Genomic DNA, 24,767 nt, shown 5'->3' with positions numbered 1-24,767 from the left:
CTGTTCAGATCAACATTCTAAGCTTGGGGCAGGGAAAAATTATCATTGAAGCATGAAGCAGGACCTAAAGGCTTTAGTAATCATCTCACTGATGTGTTAATTGCAAATTACTGATGGTGCAACTTTAATTAGTTCATAGTTTAATAATTCATGCTGATTGTTTCATTCTTTTTATGATATTTTCATATATTTTCACTCCTGCTCTATATCTTTCTCAGCATTGTTTCTCATACTGAAAGCTTGTAACGAGCTCTAAACAAAACAAGAAAAATCAATTGTCTAAGTGGCTTAATATTCCTTCCTTCTGAACGAAGATCAAGAAATTCCTTCAGAGAATGAGATGAAAAAGAAAAAAATACATTTTTATTCATTTATTCAAGGGATGTGACATCGTTAGCTAGACCAGCATTTATTGCTTATCCCTAATTGCCCGAGCAAAGGTGGTGATGAGCTGTCTTCTTGAATTGCTGCAGTCCATGTGGTACAAGCACATCCACAATGGTGTTAGGGAAGGAGTTCCAGGATTTTGATCCAGTGACAGTGAGAAAATGGCAATGTATTGATGGTGAGTGGCCTGGAGGGGAACCTCCAGATGATGGTGTTCCCAGTATCTGCTCATCCATGCAGTTAGTAGTGGTCGTGGGTTTGGAAGTGCTGATGAATATACATTTGCTGGGACACCAGGGAGAATTTACATGCTCTTCTTAAGATAATACTATGGGATCTTTAACATCCAGCCAAGCATGCAGTCGGGGCCTCGGTTTAACATCATGGGAGCGATTCTCCCAGCCCACTGCGCTGCTTTAGCAATAATCTGCTTTAGCAGTGCCGTGGGCCGGGAGACTCAAGTGGAGGCCGTTCAGCTTGCTTCCCATTGAGTGCCATGGCCTCTGCGAGTCATGGAGCTGCATGAATTATTTAAATATTCATTTTAATGTAATTTACGTCTGATTAGAGGGCCCAGGACAGAAGTCTCTGGGCCTGCTAGCGTCCCCCTCAATGCCAGGAGTGTTTCACTTGTGGGGAGCTGGTAGCCCAGCCCCACTGGAGTGAAGGGGGTCTATCGAGGCCCCCCAGAGGGTCGGGGGAAATGGGGGGTGCTCCCCCAAGCATTGGCAGCGTCAGCCTGGGTCCCCTGGCATTGCCCAGGCAACATCTTGGCACTGCTCACCAGGCATTAAGCAGTGCCAAGGGGGCAGGGTCTAATGGGGGCATAGCCTCTGAGGGGCAGTGGGGTCCCACTGCCACTCGACAGAGGGATCAGTGACAGGGGGAAGGAAGCCAGCAATCGGGGCATGGGAGGGGAGGAGCAGGCGTCAAGGCTGGCTTGGACACGTTCAGGCTGTGAGGGGTGTCGGAGGGGCAGCTCAGTGATTGGGAGGCCGGCAGGGCGGGGCTATGCTGCCGGCCTCTCCAGTGGGAATAGGCCCCGCCCCTGTGATTCAAGCTAGTGCAGTGTGTGGAAGATCATTTTGAAATTCCAGCTGAAACAAAAGCAGCAGGGTTTACTTCAGTTTTTAAACATGAATTCGACTTTGAATTTTTTTGAGAGAATCGCCCCCATGTCTGAAAGACAGCACCTCTAAAGTACAATCCCCTCAACATTGCACAGCCGTGATTTTTGTGCTCAAGCCCTGTGGAGTGGGACTTGAATCTGAAATTTGGTGTCTCAGAGATTGATTCCAGGCGGCGGGGGAACATGCTGGAGAGAAAAGTTGCATACCACGGACTTCAAATGCAGGCCTGACCAGAAGCCCTCCCTCCCACTTGGAAAATCCATCCCAGTCACTACCAAAGTCATTGACTCAGATTTTAATGCCTCTGTCCAAGTCAGGAAGGGTCTTTGTGCTGTTTGTGATCAGAACTCCCACCCACCTGACGAAGGAACAGCCTGTTCTGAAAGCTAGTGGCTTTTGCTACCAAATAAATCTGTTGGACTTTAACCTGGTGTTGTTAGACTTCTTACTGTGTTCACCCCAGTCCAACGCCGGCATCTGCACATCAAGTCAGGAAGGAGCGAAATGGCAGGCGAGACCCAAATTCGGGATTCCCACCCCATTCCTGTTTCCACCAATTATTTCAAGCATGAGACAGGGGGCAGCTAACAAGCCCAGCAGTAGCACTCCCACCTTTGCTGGCTTATCCAATTTTGGTGCAGATGTGGCGGATGGCACCTCAAAGAAGTCACCTTAGTCTCCAAACAGGAACAAAAAGAATAGTATTCAACATTCACTTTGAGAAACATTGACTGCTTGAGGAGAAGGTGAGAGGGGCAATCAAAAGCAGTGAAAGTCTCATTTGATTCATTCGATGGGCCGAATGGCCTCCTTCTGCACTGTAGGGTTTCTACGATTCTCTTAATCTTTCCAAATAAACACACAGGCATTTCTAAACTGTCAAAGAAAGATCAAGTTACAAGCTAAAAATGATGCCAATCACAAAGTTAACAATAATTTTTGCAGCTGAGTAAACGGACTCCTGCTGAACTGAGTCCATTAGCCATTCCTGGAGCTTAGCCAAGTATTCATTCTGAATTGTTTTTGCTTCTTCCGCACCTAGTGGTGCACAAGGCAGACTTTCACCTGTTCCTACCATGAGGGTTTTCTTGGAATAGGTTACTAGCCTGTTGACAGAGACTTATCGCTTGAGGGGTGCCACTGTGCATCAAGCATGGTTGGAGCCTCTCCAGAAGTGTCTATTGCTCTAACCGCCTGCCTTTGGCACATTTGAAGGATTTTGCAGGATGTTTGGCCACATTATGAATACACCTTCCTTAGCCATCAAGTCCTGGGGTGGGATTCAAACCCAAAGCTTTTGGCTCAGGGGCTTGGACACTACCAAGCGCACCTCCTTTTTGTTATGAAGCTATCGAGCAATTGTAATTTATGAATGCTTGCTCCAAGAATGGCTAATAGATCAGCTCAGCAGGGGTTGCAAAGGGAAATGCTTGCTTCATGTGATTGGCATCTTTATGACCTTGTAATAATCTGATTATACTTTGAACAAGTTTTTCAATGCCTTTGTGTTTATTGGACAAGACGTGTGTGAAACAAATTAAAGGTTTCCACAATGGAACTTCCACTATGATTGATTGACAACTTTAAAGAAGGCATAAAGCAAACAATATTTTTTGAAAGGAATGCTGATGGCTACAAAGCATACAAAGTGACAAGGATTAGTGGGAAGTCAGAGGATTGGGAAGCCTTTAAAAGTGAGCAGAGGACAACTAAAAAAGCAAGGGGGGGGGGGAGAAGATGAAATATGAGTGTAAGCTAGTCAGTAATATAAAAGAAGATAGGAAGAGTTTTTTTCAATATATAAAAGATAAGAGGCAAAAATAGACATTGGTCCACGAAAATAAGGCTGGAGAAGTAATAATAGGAAACAAAACAATGGCAGAGGAACTGAATAGTTATTTTGCATCAGTCTTCACAGTGGAAGACACCAGTGGGATGCCAGAGCTCCAGGAGAATCAGGGGGCACAGGTGAGTGTAGTGGCCGTCACTACGGAGAAAGTTCTGGGGAAACTGAAAGGTCTGAAGGTGGATACCTGGACTACACCCCAGGGTTCTAAAAGAGATAAGCTGAGGACATTGTGGAGGCATTGGTGGCGATCTTTCAGCAATCACTGGAGGCAGGGAGAGTACCAGAGGACTGGAAAGTAGCTAATGTAACACCGCTGTTTAAGAAGGGAGGGAGGCAGCAGACGGGAAATTATAGGCCGGTTAGCCTGACTTCGATCATTGGCAAGATTTTAAAGTCCATTATTAAAGATGAGATCGCAGAGTACTTTGAAATGCATGGTAAAATAGGACTGAGTCAGCACGGCTTCGTCAAGGGGAGTCATGTCTGACAAATCTGTTAGAGTTCTTTGAGGAGGTAACAAGGAAGTTAGATAAAGGAGAACCAGTGGACGTGATTTATTTAGATTTCCAGAAGGCCTTTGACAAGGTGCTGCATAGGAGACTGTTAAATAAGCTAAGTGCCCATGGCGTTAAGGGTAAGATCCTGGCATGGATAGAGGATTGGATGACTGGCAGAAGGCAGAGAGTGAGGATAAAGGGGCCTTTTTCAGGATGGCAGCCGGTGACTAGTGGTGTGCCTCGGCGTCAGTGCTGGGGCCACAACTTTTCACAATATACATTAATGATTTGGAGGAAGGAACTGAAGGCACTGTTGCTAAGTTGCAGATGATACAAAGATATGTAGAGGGACAGGTAGGATTGAGGAAGCAGGGGGGCTGCAGAAGGACTTGGACAGGCTAGGAAAGTGGACAAAGAAGTGGCAGATGGAATACAAATGTGGGAAAAGTGTGAGATTATGCACTTTGGAAGGAGGAATGGTGGCATAGATTATTTTCTAAATGGGAAAATGCTTAGGAAATCAGAAACACAAAGGGACTTGGGAGTCCTTGGTCAAGATTCTCTTAAGGTTAACGTGCAGGTTCAGTCGGCAGTTAGGGAGGCAAATGCAATGTTAGCATTCACGTCGAGAGGGCTAGAATACAAGAGCAGTGATGTACTTCTGAGGCTGTATAAAGGCTCTGGTCAGACCCCATTTGGAGTATTGAGAGCAGTTTTGGGCCCCATATCTAAGGAACGATGTGCTGGCCTTGGAAAGGGTCCAGAGGAGGTTCACAAGAATGATTCCTGGAATGAAGAGCTTGTCGTATGAGGAACAGTTGAGGACTCTGGGTCTGTACTCGTTGGAGTTTAGAAGGATGAGGGGGGCTTTTACTGAAACTTCCAGGATACTGCGAGGCCTGGATAGAGTGGATGTGGAGAGGATGTTTCCACTAGTCGGAAAAAGTAGAACCAGAGGGCACAACCTTAGGCTAAAAGGATGAACATTTACAACAGATATGAGGAGGAATTTCTTCAGCCAGAGTGTGATGAATTTGTGGAACTCTTTGCTGCTGAAGGCTGTGCAGGCCAGGTCATTGAGTGTCTCTAAGACAGAAATAGATAGATTCTTGATTAATAAGGGAATCAGAGGTTATGGGGAAAAGGTAGGAGAATGGGGATGAGAAAAATATCAGCCATGATTGAATGGCGGGGCAGACTCAATGGGCCGAGTGGCCTAATTCTTCTCCTATGTCTTATGGACTATGAGGAGAAATCTTTTCTCTGAGGATTGAGTGTCTCTGGAACTCTCTCCCTCAAAAGGCAGTAGAAGCAGAATCTTTGAATATTTTTAAGGCAGAGCGAGATATATTCTTGATTAACAAGGGGGTGGGTGAAAGGTTAGAGGTAGCCAGGATTGTGGAGTTGAAGTTACAATCAGATCAGCCATGATTTTATTGAATGGTGGAGCAGGATTGAGGGGCTGAGTGGCCTGCTCCCCATTCATATTCTTGTATATTGGACTTTGATTATGGACCCTAAAACTCACAGGAAGCAATATAAATGTTCTCTATGGCCATTATACTATGTAACCTCCTATTCTCTAAGCAGTGAGAGAAATAGTGGGCGCTCTTTTTCAGTTTTTAAAAAATTTATACAATAGGCTGAGCTAATCCTAATTTGCTGTGGATTAGTAGAAATCGGATCACATAAAATCTGAGGAGTTGAGAAATACACCACCGCTTAGTCTGAAACAAAAACTGAAAACATCTTCTGTTGATGAACAAGTAGCATGAGGAAAAAAATCAGTGCTGTTTGAACTGATTCACCCCCCCGCCGAAACTACCCAGCTATTCTCTCCTCAGCCAGGTGTCTGAACTAACTGCAAGCCTAGGTAAAATCACTTTGTTCAGCACAGGAATTGGGATTCTTCTCATCCAGTGTGGTTTAAATAGAGTGGAAGGCAGTCACATGAAGCATGTGGGTAGTATTACTTACAATTGGTACAAAAATAGTTGAAACAGCATTCAACAGCAATGTCTTTTGATTCAGTAGATCCAGTTAATGTACTACTTGTGGCAATTGGAATGTCACATTACAATGTGATGTGAAATTTATCTCAATATATCATCACAGCTACAACTTACCATCTCCTGGAAAGTCAGCAGTGCCTACCTGCAACATTTGAGCAGTCATCATCATTTTGATCATCCAGCCACCATGTCCATTTAGCCAACTCTTTCAGCTGTGCTGGATAGCGTCAATGTTGCACATTTTTAGGTAAGTGATTTAGTGATTGTGGAGAGGGGACAAAACTAAAATTTTAAATCTTTGCTCCTATTAATTCCAACAAAGCACTTGTCAACAGCATAAGAAATGGTGCAATATCTACCCATAACATTAAGAACACAATATGGGAACACTTATACTCTGCTATACATAGCATGCCAGCAATGCAACATGACATCATGGTCTTGATGAACGAGGAAGACTCAACTATAGCCAACCAATCTTCAAAGAATAATAATAAAACCTTAGAACAAAAAGATAAAATTTGTGAAATAATTAAATGAAATACTCTGAATTTGGAGGAAACCTATTCCTGCTCCTAATTCATATGAAATAAAAACTTAGTTACAATAGTAAAGATACAATAACACAGCACAGTGGTTAGTACTGCTGCCTCACAGTGCCAGGGACCCAAGTTTGATTCCCGGCTTGGGTCACTGTCTGTGCAGAGTCTGTACTTTTTCCCCGTATCTGCGTGGGTGCACCAGTTTCCTCCCACATTCCGAAAGACTTTCTGGTCGGGTGCATTGGCCGTGCTAAATTATCCCTCAGTGTACCCGAACAGACGCATGTATCCATGGCGACTAGGGGATTTTCACAGTAACTTCATTGCAGTGTTAACGTAAGCCTACTTGTGACACTAATAAAAATGCCTTCAACTGAACAAAGGATGGTGAGGCTGCTGATGATTCTGAGCACACCCTGATCAGCTAATACTGAAAGCTGTTCAGTGAGTGAACTTGCCCTATAGCTTTGGGTTGAGGGAGATAAATTATTCCAACACCAACTTATATTTACATAGGACATTTATTATTTTAAAAGTACTAAGACACTTCCCAAGGCCTTATGACACCAAGCCACCTCAGGAGATATTTGATTAAGTTTTTGTCATTTAATCTAGGAGCTGGATTTTAAGGAATGTGTGAACAGAGGAAAGTGAGGTAGAGAGATAGAGAGGTGCAAGGAGGGAACTCCAGAGGTTAGGGTCTAAGCGACTGAAGGCACCGCTACCTTTGGGATAATTAAAATTGGGAAAACATGTGAGGCAAGAATATAAGTACAGGTATCTTGGACGGTTATAGGGCTGGAGGAGGTTATAGAGGGATAAAACCATGGAAGAATTCAAAAACAAGGATGAGTATTTTAAAATCAAAACGTTGCCTGACCGGAGCCAATACAGATTAACAAGCATGGTGATGACAAGTGAATGGGACTTTGGATAAGGACACGAGCAGCAGAGTTTTGGGTGAGCTTCAGTTTACAGAAGGTAGAATATAGCAGGCCAGCAAGGTGTGTATTGGAATATTCATGAAAAAGGCTTCAGGAGCAGATCAACTTAAACAGGAGTGAAGTAAGGTATGTTAGTGAATTAGGCAATCTTGGTGGTTGGAAGCCCATGTTAGAGTCAAAAATGACAGTACCAACGAGTGGGATTAGAGTCGGTAGTGAGAGAATGGAGCCGAGAGAGGGGAACAAAATGAATGGTTCACTCTTACCAATATTAATGGAAGGAAATTTCTGCTCATCGGATTTTGAATGTTGAATGAGCAGTCTAATAATTTAGCAACGTTGAATAGTTGGTGGTGAGGTAGAACTGAGTGTCATCAGCAACATTTCCATGTTAGTTCATATAATCTCAATAGTTATTGTAGTCAGCTTTTAAAATAAAAGATGGAACTAACCTGAAATAACTAGAAGAATAAGCTACGGTTAATGTTACAGGGACTTTAGATCAATATTTGTGCTCCCACTACAAAATGATATGTACGGGAAAGCTAAATAAGTTCAGTTTTTGGCTTTGTATTTCCACTAATGAATATAATAATTCTTCACTCTACATCTCAAGAAAACAAAATGACTGTATAAAGGCAGAGAGAGAGAGATCAGGGAAGAAATTCATGGCACATGGCAAACATCCCATAATGATGCAACATAAGAAAGTAAATCAGCAAAGACAAATCGCATGATTTTTTATTCCCAATTTTTTTTAAAACAAAGTACTTGGAAAAAGGGCATCCACTACAACTTTCTGCAGGTGGGTTGAAGGTTGTTTTGTACATATACATTTTAATATCCATTCAAGTGCTTGCATATCAAACACTCATCTTTCAGATAAATTGCTTCTTTATAAAACAGAATGCATTTATGAGTTGTTACAAAAATAAGCACTGGTTTACTAATATTTTCTGCATAGAATCTCTTTACATTTGAAAGAACACCAATTAAAATAGGTTAAGTTTGTTTTCTGTTCACTGGATACTAAATGGGGAACAGAATATTTATTCCTTGAGCAAAGAACTTAGTAATCCAGTTATATTAACAGTATTAACGGAAGACCATAAGACAGAAAGAGAAATGGAGAGGGAAAACAAAGGAACCCAGGGTTTATATATTGCTTTTCCACATTCTGATGATGTTCTGAAGCACTTCTGAACCAATGAATTATATCTGAAAATACTGTTGTTACTCAAGCAACATTGCGGCCCATATGAACTATTCTGGATAGATAAATGCCTTTTGCAATTAGCATGGCCCAGTTAGCACTTCTGAAATGAAAATCCCCATTGTTCCTTCCTGTAATAACAAGTAAAATGAATTTTGGCAACCTTATAAAAGGACAACTGCCCATAATCCAAACTAAACTAATGCAAAATTAAGTGGGCAATATCACTTTGAAAGGAGACACAGGTGGGCTAAGACACAGAAGCAACATAATGTCCAGCATTGCACACTTTTTGAAGTTTAGGGACTAAAACACTGTTTGTTTAGGGTTTTATTCTACAGCTAATGGAGCCAACGGAGCACCTAACTTGGGAAACTGTTTCCATTTTGACTACTAATGCATCTTAACTGTAATAAACACTTAAACAATTCATCAGAATTGTCAACACGGTACCAAATTTTGGACCATTTACTGCTGCTGCTTAATGCCTCGTAGAGACTGGGAAGAAACTGCCAAAACTCTTCACAGGCAATCCACACAGCTAATGGACAGCAGAATTTTTTGTTCTATTGGGCTGGACAGGATTCAATCCCAAGTAGCAGGGGTGAAAGGATGTTTTCATTCAGTTTTTTCTTCCTTCTCTTCACTAGCATAGCTTAACTGAAATTAAGAATTCCAGTGTCGCTAAGTATGGCCACGAACCTGCATACTTCCATGCATGTTAAGTGAAGAAATTATGGTTTGCTTGGTTTACATTATCCCTGCTGCCATAAACAAATATACCTTGCTATAAAGAGGCATTCAGACAATTTACTCACGTTTCCTCTTCTATTCATATACGTTGAGGTTCCCGAGGTGTGTTTCCACCCCCTTTGTTTATAGAAATTTGAGCACTAAAACATGGAATTGCACCAATGCAGGATCACATATTATGTTTATCAGTCTTTATGCTCCAAGCTCATTAAGTTTTAAAAAGCAGAATATTTGAGAACAGCACATTAACTTGCAACAAAACTAACATATTCCAAAATTACTCAAAACTACTCTAACATATGGTACAAACTAGAAAAGTTCTTTGCAGGTGATAAGACTCAACAAGCTGTATGTCTAGATACATCAACAGCAATGAATTCAAATTTTCTAGGCAGGTTACTTTCTAGATGTTTCATAAAAACAAAGTAGTTCATAAAAAAATAGGTCAACATTTTAACTATTCCAAAATGCTCTAAACTCTTCTTCACGACTACAGTAATGTACAAAATATACTCCTGCCACAAAAATTGCTCCTCACGAACACTGTTCACTTCATCTTGCCTCCTTTCAACTGTGTGAAAAACAGTACGGCCTCAGTATCCTGAAGATTTGTAACATTGTACGTGTTACCTGTAACGGAGAAATGACTATTTACGCAATAGTCTAATTTATTACATTTTAAAGATTTTGAAAATTACAAAATACCCTGAATCTTCAGCCATCTATGGTTGAAGATGAAATTATTCATCTTTTAATTACTGGAACAATTTAATCATATTAGTAAGCAGCCTTTGAAATATTGTGCACTGATGAGGTATATGCTAGCAAACTGTGCTGAAATGCTCAATTAACTTGGCCATTGATAGAACTTCTGACAAATCTCACTTGCAATTACTATCCCATAAAATCAATTTTGTACTTCAGTGTCTCGCCTGCTGTTTCAATTCCTTGGTGAAATATGCAACCTCTTCACTGTGCAGGCTGCATAGTGAGTATGACTTGTCAATCTGTGTACATTTTCATTGCCTAGCATGTAATAGTGGATGATTCCAAAATTAAACAATGCAGTTGATTGTAAGATATAAATTTACCAGTAAATAAAAAGAGATCATTTACCTGAAGGCACAAAGAAGTAATCCCCTTCTTTGAGATGGTATGTAGTACGATATATTGTAATTCCTAGTTCTCCTTTTAGGATGTGAAATACCTGTAATACAGTTAATGTGCATCAATTCTTCTAATTTTTAAAAATTCATTCATGGGGGGACATGGGTGTCGCTGGTGGTCAACGTTTATTTCTCATCCCTATTGCCTGAGGGCAATGAGAGTTAACCACATTGCTGTGGCTCTGGAGTCACATGTAGTTTACATGTAGGCACCGAGTTTATGGGTTTTGCATGCTATCTGAACCATAGAAAATTACAGCTCAGAAACAGGCCTTTTGGCCCTTCTTGTCTGTGCCGAACAATTTTTTGCCTAGTCCCACTGACCTGCACTTGGACCATATCCCTCCACACCCCTCTCATCCATGAACCCGTCCAAGTTTTTCTTAAATGTTAAAAGTGACCCCGCATTTACCACTTTATCCGGCAGCTCATTCCACACTCCCACCACTCTCTGCGTGAAGAAGCCCCCCTAATATTCCCTTTAAACTTTTCTCCTTTCACCCTTAACCACCCATGCCCTCTGGTTTTTTTCTCCCCTAGCCTCAGCGGAAAAAGCCTGCTTGCATTCACTCTATCTATACCCATCAAAATCTTATACACCTCTATCAAATCTCCCCTCAATCTTCTACGCTCCAGGGAGTAAAGTCCCAACCTATTCAATCTCTCTGAACCGAGCATAATGGTATCGTTTACAAGTAATTTCATTGGCTGTTCAAGCCATATGATCGGTTTCCAGTTGCATCATTGGCTGGATGCCAGAGAAGCTTCTTGAAGCTGAAACAATTTGTGGATAAAAGAGATCACAGAATCATAGAAACCCTACAGTACAGAATGAAGCCATTCGGCCCATCGAGTCTGCACCGATCACAATCCCACCCAGGCCCTATCCCCATATCCCTACATATTTACCCACTAATCCCTCTAACCTACGCATCTCGGGACACTAAGGGCAATTTTTAGCATGGCCAATCAACCTAACCCACACATCTTTGGACTGTGGGAGGAAACCGGAACACCGGAGGAAACACATGCAGACACGAGGAGAATGTGCAAACTCCACACAGACAGTGACTCAAGACGGGAATCAAACCCAGGTCCTTGGAGCTGTGAAGCAGCAGTGCTAACCACTGTGCTATCGTGCCACCCCCTGTGCTACCGTGCCGCCCCCACAATGTTTCAGTCCTTCATCTCTAGCAACAACTCCAGAGATCAACCATCGCAAGAAGCGTGCCCTGAAGAACCTCTTCAGAGAGACCGTGAGGACAGATTCTACATCGGGAACAGACTTGGCCACTTCATTCTAACTGGGTAGTATTTGTTTTCAGTTAAAGAACTAATGTTCAGTTAAGAGTTAAAGTTTGGTTAAGAGTTAAAATTCAGTAAAAGAGCTAAAGTGTTACAACTGTTTAAATTGGTATCAAGTGTTAAATAAAGGAAGAATGTTAAGAAAATTAAGTCGACTCCTGTTCTTGTTTGTCACATTAAATTGGAATGCATGGACGGTGTTTAAATTAGTAGCTGAATAATATTGTCTCATTAAGCATGGGAGACTAGAAGTGAAGAAGAAGTAGCTATCACAGCACATATTAATCCACAAGGTTTCATATGCAAAAACTATTTCAGCAAAATAAAAATCCATTGGATTAGCAGAGCACCCAGTTTATCAAAAAACCCAACATGTTGACCAGGAGGTTGGAGGATCCATGATAAATAGAAACATGGATTAGAAACAGGTAAATAAAGCTTGAAGACAGTCATGCCAACTTAATCTTCCTTTTCCTGAAGGTGTTCTGTATTGGCAGAGCAGTTCAATAATATGACTTCTGATTCCCTAGCAGAGTCAATGAATGCAAACTACATAATATTCCTGTCAGCATTTGCCATCTAAAACTGATAGAAGCTTCAGGAGTCCACACATATGCAGAGTAATGCAGAAACCGAGAAGTTACTGTCAATGATTAACTTCAGAATTAATACTGAACACTCCAACTCCTCCAAAAAGCTGATTTTATATTTGTGGGTTGCCAAATTTCTCCACAACGATAATTCCACACATTTCAAATGCATTTTTTTCTTTGCTTAAAAGCTGATCTTTATTTTAGTTCCTATATTAATCCAATCATAATCATGTGTTTCCCTATTTGAAAAATTGAAGGTAAAAATATTAAGTACTTTTGACTTTCTGGTTTGCTGTGTGTGAATACTTCAATGTGACATCCCCATGATCTTGCACCAGATTTAACTTAGCAAGGGCAAAGGGAAAAAATCATCATAAAGATCAGTAGAAGTGCAATGCAGATACCTGTACTGTCATTCACTCAGAAAAATACAATTACATGTGAGAGTATAATTGGTGTCCATAATCGATCAATGCCACGTGTGTGTGTGTGTGTGTGTGTGTGTGTGTGTGTGTGGATTACATGACTTAAATCTTAAAAGGGATCAAATCATTTTAACTATATGACCACCAATGTATTTGATTAGAATGCATGGTCAACAGACAAGCCACTAACCTCGAAGAAAGCTGCCCACAAAGATCTACCAATCAATTACAGATCTGCATTACAATTCATAGATTGATAAGCACAGAAAATCATTGAGCCAATTATTCCTCTGCTAGCTCTTTGGTAAAACTATCAATTAATCACAATCCTTTGTTACTTTTTCCCCTCAAATATTTATCCAATTTTCTTTGAACATGCTCTCATCACCTTTTCAGGCAATGCATACCAGGTCACAACTCAATCTGTAAAAAATAAGTCTCCACATGTCACCTCTGGTTCTTTCGCCAAACACCTTAATCTGTGTCTTTTTGTTTCTGACCTCTCTTGCCGCTGGAGAATCTTCATTTGCTGAAAACTATTCATGATTCTGAACACCTCTATCAAAGTTCTTCTTATCATTCTCTATTCTAAGTAAAACAACCACAGTTTCTTTCATCTTTCCACTTCACTGAAGTCCTTCATCCCCAGCACCATTCCAATATAAACTCCTTTTGCACCATTTTCAAGCCTGATATGGTGCTCAAAATTGGAAACAATGCCCTTGATATTGACTGGAGTTTTCCAAATGTGGGCAGGAGCTCTAGTTTCAACTTCACAGTGTGCGTCCCAGCTTCACAGGGTCTTTGCCTATCCATCATTGTTTATAGAACTTTGCAAAGACGTGTTTTCAGGAGGTTTCTGAAGCAAGTGAGAAAGGAGGATGTTTTGGAAGACATTTCTGAAGGATGAGCATCTGACAGTTTTGCAGTATACGAGATCATCTTAAGTGGGCTGGCAAGAGCAGGATGAAACTTCGCAATAGTTATTCTGGGAAACCAACATGCATTGGAGTTGGCAAGGGTGGAGATTCATGGACTTTGTGCCAAGAAGACTGAAGTTAGAGTGGAAGCAAGTGCCAAAGGTAGTAGTACAGGCGGGTACAATTTTGTCTTTTAAAAAGTGTTTAGACAGTTACATGGGCAAGGTGGGTATAGAGGGATATGGGCCAAACGTGAGCAATTAGGACTAGCTTAGGGGTTAAAAAAGGGGCAGCATGGACAAGTTGGGCAGAAGAGCCTGTTTCCATGCTATAAATCTCTATGACTCTATAATAAAGTGTAATAATGATCTTTAACTATAACACCACCAATGCTTCATGAAGAATAAATCAAATTTGGGAAATGTACTTACCATGGTATCTTTATAAACCATTTGACAACCCTTTTCTTTGTATGGTCCCAAAACCAGTTTGCCACAAGAGAATGTCTGCCAATTTAAACTTTTGCAGATGGCAATCGATCTGTTATCCTCATACTCTGTCTTTAAGGGATAGAAGAAATCACACATATCTGAAGTAGTAACGCAGTCTGAAAAGTGAAAAATAAATATTATTAGATGCATAATGCACAGAAACTAAATCAAACATAGCCATTACTGGGCACGAGAAACACTGGCACACTGCTCTCGTCCATGGGGTGACACAATGGCACAGTTGCTAGCATTGCCACCTCACAGCTCCAGGGACCAGGTTCAATTCTGGCCTTGGGTGACTGTCTTTGTGGAGTTTGCATGTTCTCCCAATGTCTGCATGGGTTTCCTCCAGGCATTCCAGTTTCCTCCCACAGTCCAAAGATGTACAGGTTAGGTGGATTGGCCATGGAAAATTGCCCCTTAGTGTCCCAGTATCCCAAGATGTGTAGGTTAGATGGATTAGCCATGGGAAATCGGTGGGGGAGGGGGCCTGGCTAAGTTACTCTTTCAGAGTTGGTGTATACTTGATAGACCGAATGGCCTCTTCTGCACTGTAGGGATTCCATGATTCAGATCCATTTTAATGTAGTAATTTAAATATCAATCATCTGCTTTTATGCTTATTCTGATCCATATCAGCTACAGTGTGCAAGTGTAAACTCAGTAAAAACTTGCTCCTGTTTATCAGATCTGACCGCAATTTCAGCCAGAGGTCAATTTTCTACAACTCAAAATACAATTAAGTGCAAAATGTAGAACAAAAGAAAAATACTGCAGACATGCTGGAAATACTCAGCAGATCAGGCCGCATCTGTGGAGAGAAACAGTTAATGTTCTGGTGAAGGGTCATCTGATTGAAACAATAACTTTGTTTCTTTCCACAAATGTAACCGGATCTGCTAAGTATTTGCATCACGAAGAACATTTTCTGACTCGACAGACTGGAATGAAAACTTTGCAGTCATTTGGTAACGACACAAACCTATAAATACTTCACTGTTTTCCTTTACACTCCAAACACAAGTAGATTTCAAACTTTCTTGTATAGCTTCTTCAGAAGGCTCCTTCTCGTTGTTTTCTGTTCAAATAATAAAACTGATTTATTATTAGAAAGTACTTGAATTTTCCTTTCATCATCAATATAACATATTTAGTATATTTAATACTATTAAAACTAGCATTTTTTATTAATTAAATGCGAGGATTAATCCACAATTACAACCAAGGAAGACATTGTTCACAAAATGAATGTGCCACAGATGAACTGAATGATGAGCTGGGTAAAACAACACATCCTTACAGCTAGTATTAAGCTGCCATTTTTTTGAATATTTGTCAAAGTGTAATTTTTTAATGGATGAATCACGCAGGGCATTCATTCAAGTTAATCAGCACCTGATCAGTAACTTCTAATGTAAAGCAAGATTTTCTGGTCTGGGAACACGATAAATGCATGGGATTTGGAATACTGCTCACTGAAGGCTGAACACCAATATAAAATGGTTTAACCCAACCATATGTGTCCACATTCTAATTTCTACGTAATTCCAGGATTTGGTCAATTCAGAATTTAAAACATTCAGAAAGCACCAACATGAGTTGTCAACAAATTTTGATTGGTGCAATCCAGATTCTGCACCTATTTCAGAAACAAAATCAAGTGTATGCACACAAAAAATTAAGAAAAAGTGGTTCAATATGGTAAGCAAAATTGAACATTAATAAAAGACTATCTGCAGTATACAGAAAACATAAGCAGTGCACCTCCTAATCAACACTGAATATTTATCATCCAACTCCTTAAAACATTGTAAAGCCTACCTTGTTTTATTTCAATTTGATGCAGTGTGGAGGTTGTTTTTTGAAACTTAATTGCCCCTCCTCAAAATAGAAGAGGATATGTTGGTGATCTTCACTCAGAGCAAGGCCCCATCACCTGGCAACAACCAACTCATCTCTCACACACACACATCTCATACTCAGTAAAAGGTTCCAAGTGATGGCTTAAGATGTAGATGAGGAGTCCAGAAGTGGGAGGTGGGCTTGCACTGCTCAAAAGAGAACTACTGAATGAGCTGGCTGAAAGTCAGACCATAAGGGATTGTACCCAGTATGTAAACATTATCATCATCCACTCCGTATTCTAAACTTTAAAGCTTTTTACCGTAATTGCAAGCCAACTACAATTGAAGGAGGAATTCCGCAGCGAGCCACACACCTCCACTCTCCACTTGCGTGGATAATTGTGACTCAAGCAACACTCAAAAGGTTTGAAAGCATTCCCCCGTTTGATTGGCACCCCAACCACCATCCACTGAACCAGGAGGTGGAAGTGGAGTGCGGGTGCCATGAGTACAGCCCAAAATGGGCCGGCTATCTCATCGAATCATAGAATCCCTACAGTGCAGAAGGAGGCCATTTGGCCCATCGAGTCTGCACCGACCACAATCCCACCCAGGCCCGATTCCCATAACCCTACTTATTTACCCTGCTAATTCTCCTGACACTAGGGTCAATTTAGCATGGCCAATCAACCTAACCCGCACATCTCTGGACTATGGGACGAAACCGAAACACCCGGAGGAAATCCACGCAGACACAGGGAGAATGTGCAAACTCCACACAGACAGTGACCCGAGACTGGAATTGAACCCAGGTCCTTGGCGCTGTGAGGCAGCAATGCTAACCACTGTGCCGCCCTCATCTAGAAGAGCTGCAAGCAAAGATCGACTGCAGTGAGAAGCAGGTACACCCATCTGTCAGTAAATACCTGTTTTCTAATGTATGTTAATAACATAATCTTTACCTGCAGCAGTTTCATTTTATGAGTATTATAAAATGGTCCCTCACCAAAATCATGGTCACAGCCAATTTGTACATTAAAGTTAGAAGGTAAAACGACCAGCTAAATTATATTTCATTTGATTTGAAATTTTGAGATCCACTGACAAGTTTTATGTTTCAGAAAATGAAGTTTTTCATGACATCATGCCATCAGACAGGCCATGGAATCAAAGGGAACACCAATTAATGTCAATCGTAAGGTGTGAAGTCTGGGTCATCGGTGCATGATAATTGCTATATCTCCCATTAAATGCGGTGATATGAACTATATTTAACTCACAAATAGCTTTTTTAAAAAAAATAAAACTTCTCAATCCCCCTCTTCCCAACTCACCTGCTCTGCATGTCCAAACCATGGCTTTTATGTCACGACAGCAATTTTTAAATAAAACTCTAAACTTCATCTGCACAAGGTAATTTCTCGTGCTAATTCTACCTGCAACTAATTTTAGTTTAAAAGGAGTGAATCTAGGCAACAAATCAATAAGCAATGAGTGCTCTAATCTGCCTCACTACCTTAATATAATACAAGTAATGCAGAAGAACCCACTGTCTTCAGTTTTAGGGATTAAACACACTGTGGCTCACTTGACAGCACTCTTGCCTGAGTCAGAAGGTTCTAGGTTCAAGTCCTACATCAGAGCTTGAGCATAAAAATCAAGGCTAACAGCACACCCAAGTACTGAAGGGAGCACTAAACTATTCAGATGCCATCCTTCGCATGAGGCCCTGTCTTCTTCTCAGGTGGATATAAAAGATCCCATGCTACTATCTTGAAAAAGATCAAACAAGTTATCCCTGCTACCCTAGTCAATCCATATCCCTCAAACAAAATCACAAAAATTAACAGATTATTTGGTCATTACCACATTTGAGGAGCATGTTGTACTTAAACTAGCTGCCACATTCTCCATTACAATAGTGACTAATTTTAAAAACACTTAAATGGCTGTAACGCACTGAAACATTGGGTAATAGTGAACAGTGCTATGTATATTTTATATATTTGGAAGTCTTCTGTTGACAAAGTCAAGCAACTCTGATTGTAGTGTGACACAATGACAATTACTGTCCAAACCTGCAGGACTTGCCTAGACTTTCTTCAATTTACTCAATGTGACAATGCAATAGAAACGGGAAGAAAATATGCAGGAGAAATACAACTTTTCTAAAACAAATTGCAATGATGCTGCCCGGAATTCAGCAATTCAGACTAAGATTAATGAGTTATGACCATGGCAGAGTACATGCACAAGAAGTAACAACTGCAGACACACTGTCACGACTATCATAAGGAACCAAAAAGAGGATTCACATTTCATTGAGGAGGTTCAAACAGGTACATCCTTAATCACTCAGCAGCTACTGCAAAAATAGTTGCAGGAAATAAAACAAGCCCGTCAACAATGGGGAGGCATTGATGTAGCAGCATTGTCACTGGAATACCAATTCAGAGACCCAGGCTAATGCTCTGGGGAGCCAGGTTTAAACAAACCATGGTAGGTGATGAAATCTGAATTCGGTAAGAATCTGGAATTAAAAGTCTAATGATGATCGGAAAACCATCATCGATTGTCATAAAAACCCACCTGGTTCACTAATGTCCTTAAGGGAAGGAAATTCTGCTGTCCTTACCTTATCTGGCCTACAGGTGACTCCAGAGCCACAGCAATGTGATTGACTCTTAAATGCCCTTGGAAATGGTCCAGCAAACTACTCTGTTCAAGGGCAATAAATGCTGGCCAGACCACATCCCATGAATGATTAAAAAAAGACGAAGAATGTCTCTAAACAAAGAAAATTGTCTGGAAGGATGACCAGACTATATCCCCACTAATCCAATATATAGCAGTACTTCGAAAGTGGAAGCACCTCATCCCATGAAAGCATTTAAAAAAACACGATGAAGAATTTTTCTAAACCAAGAATATTGGGCAGAATTTTCTCCAAAAAATTTTAAGTGTCAAACGGGCAAGAAAACGGTAGATTTCCTTGCTGGTTTTTTCCAGCGAGGCAAGTAATGCAAATTTACGGCACTCCATGCAAAACAGGAGCCGCCATGCGGGGGTGTAGCCTCAACTCATCTGTGAAGCTGGCTGCTGAGCTCTAGGGGTGCCATTATGCAGGTGCCCTGATCTCCAAGTGATCACAGCGTACATAGCATACTGTGAGATCTGTCACTTCCCACACAGACATCGCCTCCCCCAATTTGCTGCCCCTGCAGATTTCCACCCATCCAACTAGGATCACACTGGCTCGGCCGCACGCCACCAACTCCACCCCCGCCAGAGTTCCCCCCTTCCCTAACCCCATGGAGCTCCACCTCCCAGACCCCACCCCCTTGGCACTACCAGGGTGCCACAGGCACAGTTAGCTTTAGCAGCAACACCCACATCCCATGAATGAAAAACAAGAATGCAATATTAACAGAGAATGCATGTCTTGCTTATCTGAATTCTAAAATTCAAATAATGTTAACCCACAGGATCATGGTTATAACTTCAGTATAATTACTATTCGCCCAATTCATGCCAGTTAGTCAGGAATCTGTGATAAGCGAACAGATCTGGATGAATCTAGCCATCAGACCACATATCATATGGGAAAAGGAACTCCATAGAAAGACACCAATTATACCTAAAAATTGTTTTAATAACCTTACAAAGTGCAAATAATTTTCAGTGAAAATGTGCATTCAAAGTTAAAAAACAAATAGATGAAAGTCAAACAATAACTTATTGTACCTGAGGGAAAACTAATTTGGAACTTCAGAATTTGTAATTTTTAGCTCATATTTTCTAACATTTGAAGACTGTTAAAAGTCTTTAATGATTGATCATGAATAAACAGTGGAAGCAAACCAATGGTGGAATAACACAGTAAAAATAAAATTAAAGCACGAAACAGGTCATTCTGCCCTACGAGTCTATGTTCCACAAAAACCTCCTCCCACCTGACTTCACCCAACTCTATCAACATAAGTTTTAATCCTATTATCCCTCATTTTTAATTAGTTTTTCCTTAAATTGCATCTATATTATTTGACTCAGGTTTTCCTACTGATAGCTCTCTAGGTAAAGTGGTTCTTCCTGAATTCCTACTGAACAAATTCCCAACCAGGCTGACTGTGTGGAGTTTGCACGTTCTCCCCGTGTCTGCATAGCTTTCCTCCGGGTGCTCTGGTTTCCACCCATAGTCCAAAGCTGCGTGGGTTAGGTTGATTGGCCATGCTCAATTGCCGCTTAGTGTCAGGGAGCTTAGCAGGGTAAATAAGTGGTGTTATGGGGATAGGCTTCGGTGTGATGTTGTCGGTGCAGGCTTGATAGGCCGAATGGCCTCTTTCTGCACTGCAGGGATTCTATGACCAATAAATGCCTCCCAGTTTTGGACTCTCCCACCAGTGGAAACATTCCCTCTATATCTACTCTATAAAATCCTTTCATAATCTTAAGTACCTCAATCAGTTCATCTCTCAGCTTTTTTTTTAGAATAAAGAACGAAAGCATTTCCAGATGAGTATAACCTCTCAGTTCCGGTAATTTTTTTTGTGTCGATGGACACACGCATCTCCATCAAGGACGGTCACCTCAGCACTTCACTGTGCCGCAAGCCCACGGATAACCTCACGATGCTCCACTTCTCCAGCTTCCACCCTAAACACATTAAAGAAGCCATCCCCTACGGACAAGCCCTCCATATACACAGGATCTGCTCAGATGAGGAGTATCGCAACAGACGCCTACAGATGCTGAAAGATGCCCTCGTAAGAACAGGATATGGCACTCGACTCATTGATCAACAGTTCCGACGCGCCACAGCGAAAAACTGCACCAGAAGACAAACATGGGACACGGCGGACAAAGTACCCTCCGTCATCCAGTACTTCCCCGGAGCGGAGAAACTATGACATCTTCTCCGGAGCCTTCAACATATCATCGATGAAGACGAACATCTCGCCAAGGCCATCCCCACACCCCACTTCTTGCCTTCAAACAACCGCGCAACCTCAAAAAGACCATTGTCCGCAGCAAACTACCCAACCTTCAAATCAGTGACCAAGACACCACACAACCCTGCTACAGCAACCTCTGCAAGACGTGCCAGATCATCGACACGGATACCATCATCTCACGTGAGAACACTATGCACCAGGTACATGGCACATACTCTTGCCACTCGGCCAATGTTGTCTACCTGATATGTTGCAGGAAAGGATGTCCCCAAGCATGGTACATTGGCGAGACCATGCAGACGCTACGACAACGGATAATGGACACCTCTCAACAGTCACCAGACAGGAGTGTTCCCTTCCTGTTGGGGAACACTTCAGCAGTCAAGGGCATTCAGCTTCTGATCTTTGGGTAAGCATTCTCCAAGGCAGCCTTCAAGACACATGACAAAGCATAATCTCCGAGCAGAAACTGATAGCCAAGTTCTGCACACAGGAGGACGGCCTCAACCGGGATCTTGGGTTCGTCACACTATCTGTAACCCCCACGACTTGCCTAGTCTTGCAAAATCTCACTAACTGTCCTGGCTGGAGACAATTCACACCTCTTTAACCTGAGTTTAACCCTCTCTCCACTCGCATTGTCTGCACCTGTAAAGACTTGATTACCTGTTAAGCCTCGCATTCCAACCATTATCTTGTAATTGAGTTTGTGTCTATATATGCCCTGTTTGTGAACCTAACTCTTCACTCACCTGAAGGGGCAGCGCTCCGAAAGCTCGCACTACCAAATAAATCTGTTGGACTTTAACCTGGTGTTGTGATACTTCTTACTGTGCCTACTAATCTGCAGTGAGCGGTTGGAAGGCGGAGCTGAGCGTAACTGTGAGTATAAAACTAATTTACCTCAGGGATACGCGGCCTAGTCTGCAGCGAGCGGTCGGAGGGCAGAGCTGAGAGTAACTGTGAGGATAAAACTAACTTACTTTTTTTTCAGAGCAGCAGGAAACCGGAAGTCGGCCGTGGGGAGTTCTGGGACGGTTTGCAGTTTGCTTTTATAGTGCGGGTCGCAGTGGTTGCTGGTTAAGTGTTTTATTTTTACCTGTATATAGGTTGGGCGGTTCCTAAACCCGAGACACTACACTTAATGTCCCCCACCCTTCCACCTCCTCTAACCTAACGGGGGTGAGTAAATATCAGGTGAGCTCTTTCTTTCTTTCTTGTTGTAATATCAAGTTATCTAGAGGGGATGGGTGTGCAGGCAGTGCAATGTTCCTCTTGCAGAATGTTTGAGATGAGGGACGCCGTCAGTGTCCATGCTGATTTCACCTGTGGGAAGTGCACCCATCTGCAGCTCCTCAAAAACCGCGTTAGGGAACTGGAGCTGGATGAACTTCGGATCATTCGGGAGACAGAGGTGGCCATAGATAGAAACTTCAGGGATATAGGTATTCCGAGGAATGAAGATACATGGGTGACGGTTAGAGGGGCTGGGAGGAAGCAATCACTGCAGGAATCCCCTGTGGTCGTTCCCCTCGGCAACAAATATTCCGCTTTGGATACAGTTGAGGGAGACGACCTACCCAGTGGTAAGCCACGGTGACCGGATCTGCAGCACTGAGTCCGTCCCTGTGGCTCAGAAGGGAAAGGGGGAGAGCAGGAGAGCAATAGTTATTGGGGACTCGTTAGTTAGAGGGATAGATAGGAGGTTCTGTGGCAACAAAAGAGACTCACAGATGGTACGTTGCCTCCCAGATGCCAGGGTCCGTGATGTCTCGGACCGTGTTTTCAGGATCTTTAAGGGGGAGGGGGAACAGTCACAAGTCGTGGTACACATCTGTACCAACGACATAGGTAAGAGAAGGGACGGGAATTTAAAACAGGAATTTAAGGAGCTAGGGCGGAAGCTGAGAGCCAAGACAAATCATGTTGTCATCTCTCGTTTGTTGCCGGTGCCACGTGATAGTGAGTTGAGGAACAGGGAGAGAGTGCAGATAAACACGTGGCTGCAGGGATGCTGCAGGAGGGTTTCAGCTACATGGATAATTGGAGCACATTCTGGGAAAGGTGGGACCTGTACAAACAGGACGCGTTGCACCTGAACCAGAGGGGCACCAATATCCTGGGAGGGAAATCTGCTACGGCTCTTCGGGGGGGGGGGGGGGGGGTTCAAACTAATTTGTCAGGGGGATGGGAAAACGAGCTGTAGTCCAGAAGCCAGTGTTGAGTGTAGTGAGGTACTGAGGAAGATATCAAGGTCGCAGGAGTGTACTGGCAGACAGGAAGGTGGGTTGAAGTGTGTCTACTTCAATGCAAGGAGCATCCGAAATGAGGTAGGTGAACTTGGAGCGTGGATTGGTACTTGGGACTACGATGTTGTGGTCATTACGGAGACATGGTTAGAACAGGGACAGGAATGGTTGTTGGAAGTTCCGGGGTATAGATGTTTCAGTAAGAATAGGGAAGGTGGTAAAAGAGGCGGTGGAGTCGCATTGTTAATCAAGGATAGTTTAACGGCTGCAGAAAGGCAGTTCGAGGGGGATCTGCCTACTGAGGTAATATGGGCTGAAGTTAGAAATAGGAAAGGAGCGGTCACGTTGTTAGGAGTTGTCTATAGACCCCCAAATAGTAATAGAGATGTGGAGGAAGAAATTGCAAAGCAGATTATAGATAGGTGTGGAGGTCACAGGGTAGTTGTCATGGGTGACTTTAACTTTCCAAATATTGATTGGAACCTTTATAGGTCAAATAGTTCGGATGGGGCAGTTTTTGTACAGTGTGTGCAAGAGGGTTTCCTGACACAATATGTGGATAGGCCGACAAGAGGTGGGGCCACATTGGATTTGGTACTGGGAAATGAACCGGGCCAAGTGTTAGATTTGGTTGTGGGAGAGCACTTTGGAGATAGTGACCACAATTCGGTGTCTTTCGTTGTTGCAATGGAGAGGGATAGGGCCGTACAGCAGGGCAAGGTTTATAATTGGGGAGGGGTAATTATGATGCGATTAGGCAATAATTAGGGAGCACAAGATGGGAACAGAAACTGTCAGGGAAAGGCACAAATGAAAAGTGGAGCTTGTTCAAGGAACAAATACTGCGTGTCCTTGATAGGTATGTCCCTGTCACGCAGGGAGGAAAGGCCGAGTGAGGGAACCATGGTTCACAAAAGAGGTTGAATGTCTTGTCAAGAGGAAGAAGAAAGCGTATGTAAGGATGAGAAAACAAGGTTCAGTTGGGTCCATTAAGGGTTACAAGTTAGCAAGGAATGAGCTGAAAAAAGGGCTTAGGAGAGCTAGGAGGGGGCATGAGAAGTCCTTGGCGGGTCAGATCAAAGAAAACCCCCAAGGCTTTTTACTCTTATGTGAGGAATAAAAGAATGACCAGGGTAAGGTTAGGGCCGGTCAAGGACAGTAGTGGGAACTTGTACATGGAGTCAGAAGAGATAGGAGAGGCAATGAATGAATACTTTTCTTCAGTGTTCTCCAAGGAGAGGGGCCATGTTTTTGAGGATGAGTGTGTGATACAGGCTGATAGGCTGGAGGAGGCAGATGTTCGGAGGGAAGATGTATTAGCAATTTTGAAAAACCTGAACGTCGATAAGTCCCCTGGGCCAGATGAGATATATCCTAGGATTCTTTGGGAGGCAAGGGATGAGATTGCAAAGCCTTTGGCTTTGATCTTTGGGTCCTCACTATCCATGGGGATGGCGCCAGAGGACTGGAGAGTGGCGAATGTTGTTCCTCTGTT

At 42.3% G+C, this 24,767-nt stretch overlaps 1 protein-coding gene across 2 annotated transcripts in view; it reads right to left on the bottom strand.

The window, feature by feature from the left end:
• Nucleotides 1–8,075: 8,075 nt before the first annotated feature.
• LOC144494790 (uncharacterized) overlaps nt 8,076–24,767 on the bottom strand; it is a 121,587-nt gene continuing 104,895 nt past the window's right edge. For both annotated transcript variants that reach the window (XM_078214138.1, XM_078214139.1), the window contains 4 exons: nt 15,210–15,305; nt 14,168–14,343; nt 10,444–10,534; nt 8,076–9,957 (listed from right to left, as the gene is read on the bottom strand). In XM_078214138.1, the coding sequence (XP_078070264.1) occupies nt 9,875–9,957; nt 10,444–10,534; nt 14,168–14,343; nt 15,210–15,305 (446 nt within the window). In that variant the 3' untranslated portion in view covers nt 8,076–9,874. The remainder of the gene's footprint in view (nt 9,958–10,443; nt 10,535–14,167; nt 14,344–15,209; nt 15,306–24,767) is intronic.

The sequence above is a fragment of the Mustelus asterias genome, chromosome 6 (assembly GCF_964213995.1).
Source record: "Mustelus asterias chromosome 6, sMusAst1.hap1.1, whole genome shotgun sequence".
Lineage (NCBI taxonomy): Eukaryota > Metazoa > Chordata > Chondrichthyes > Carcharhiniformes > Triakidae > Mustelus > Mustelus asterias.
Note: the sequence above shows the minus strand (reverse complement) of the source record. Positions and strands in the feature narration are given on the sequence as shown.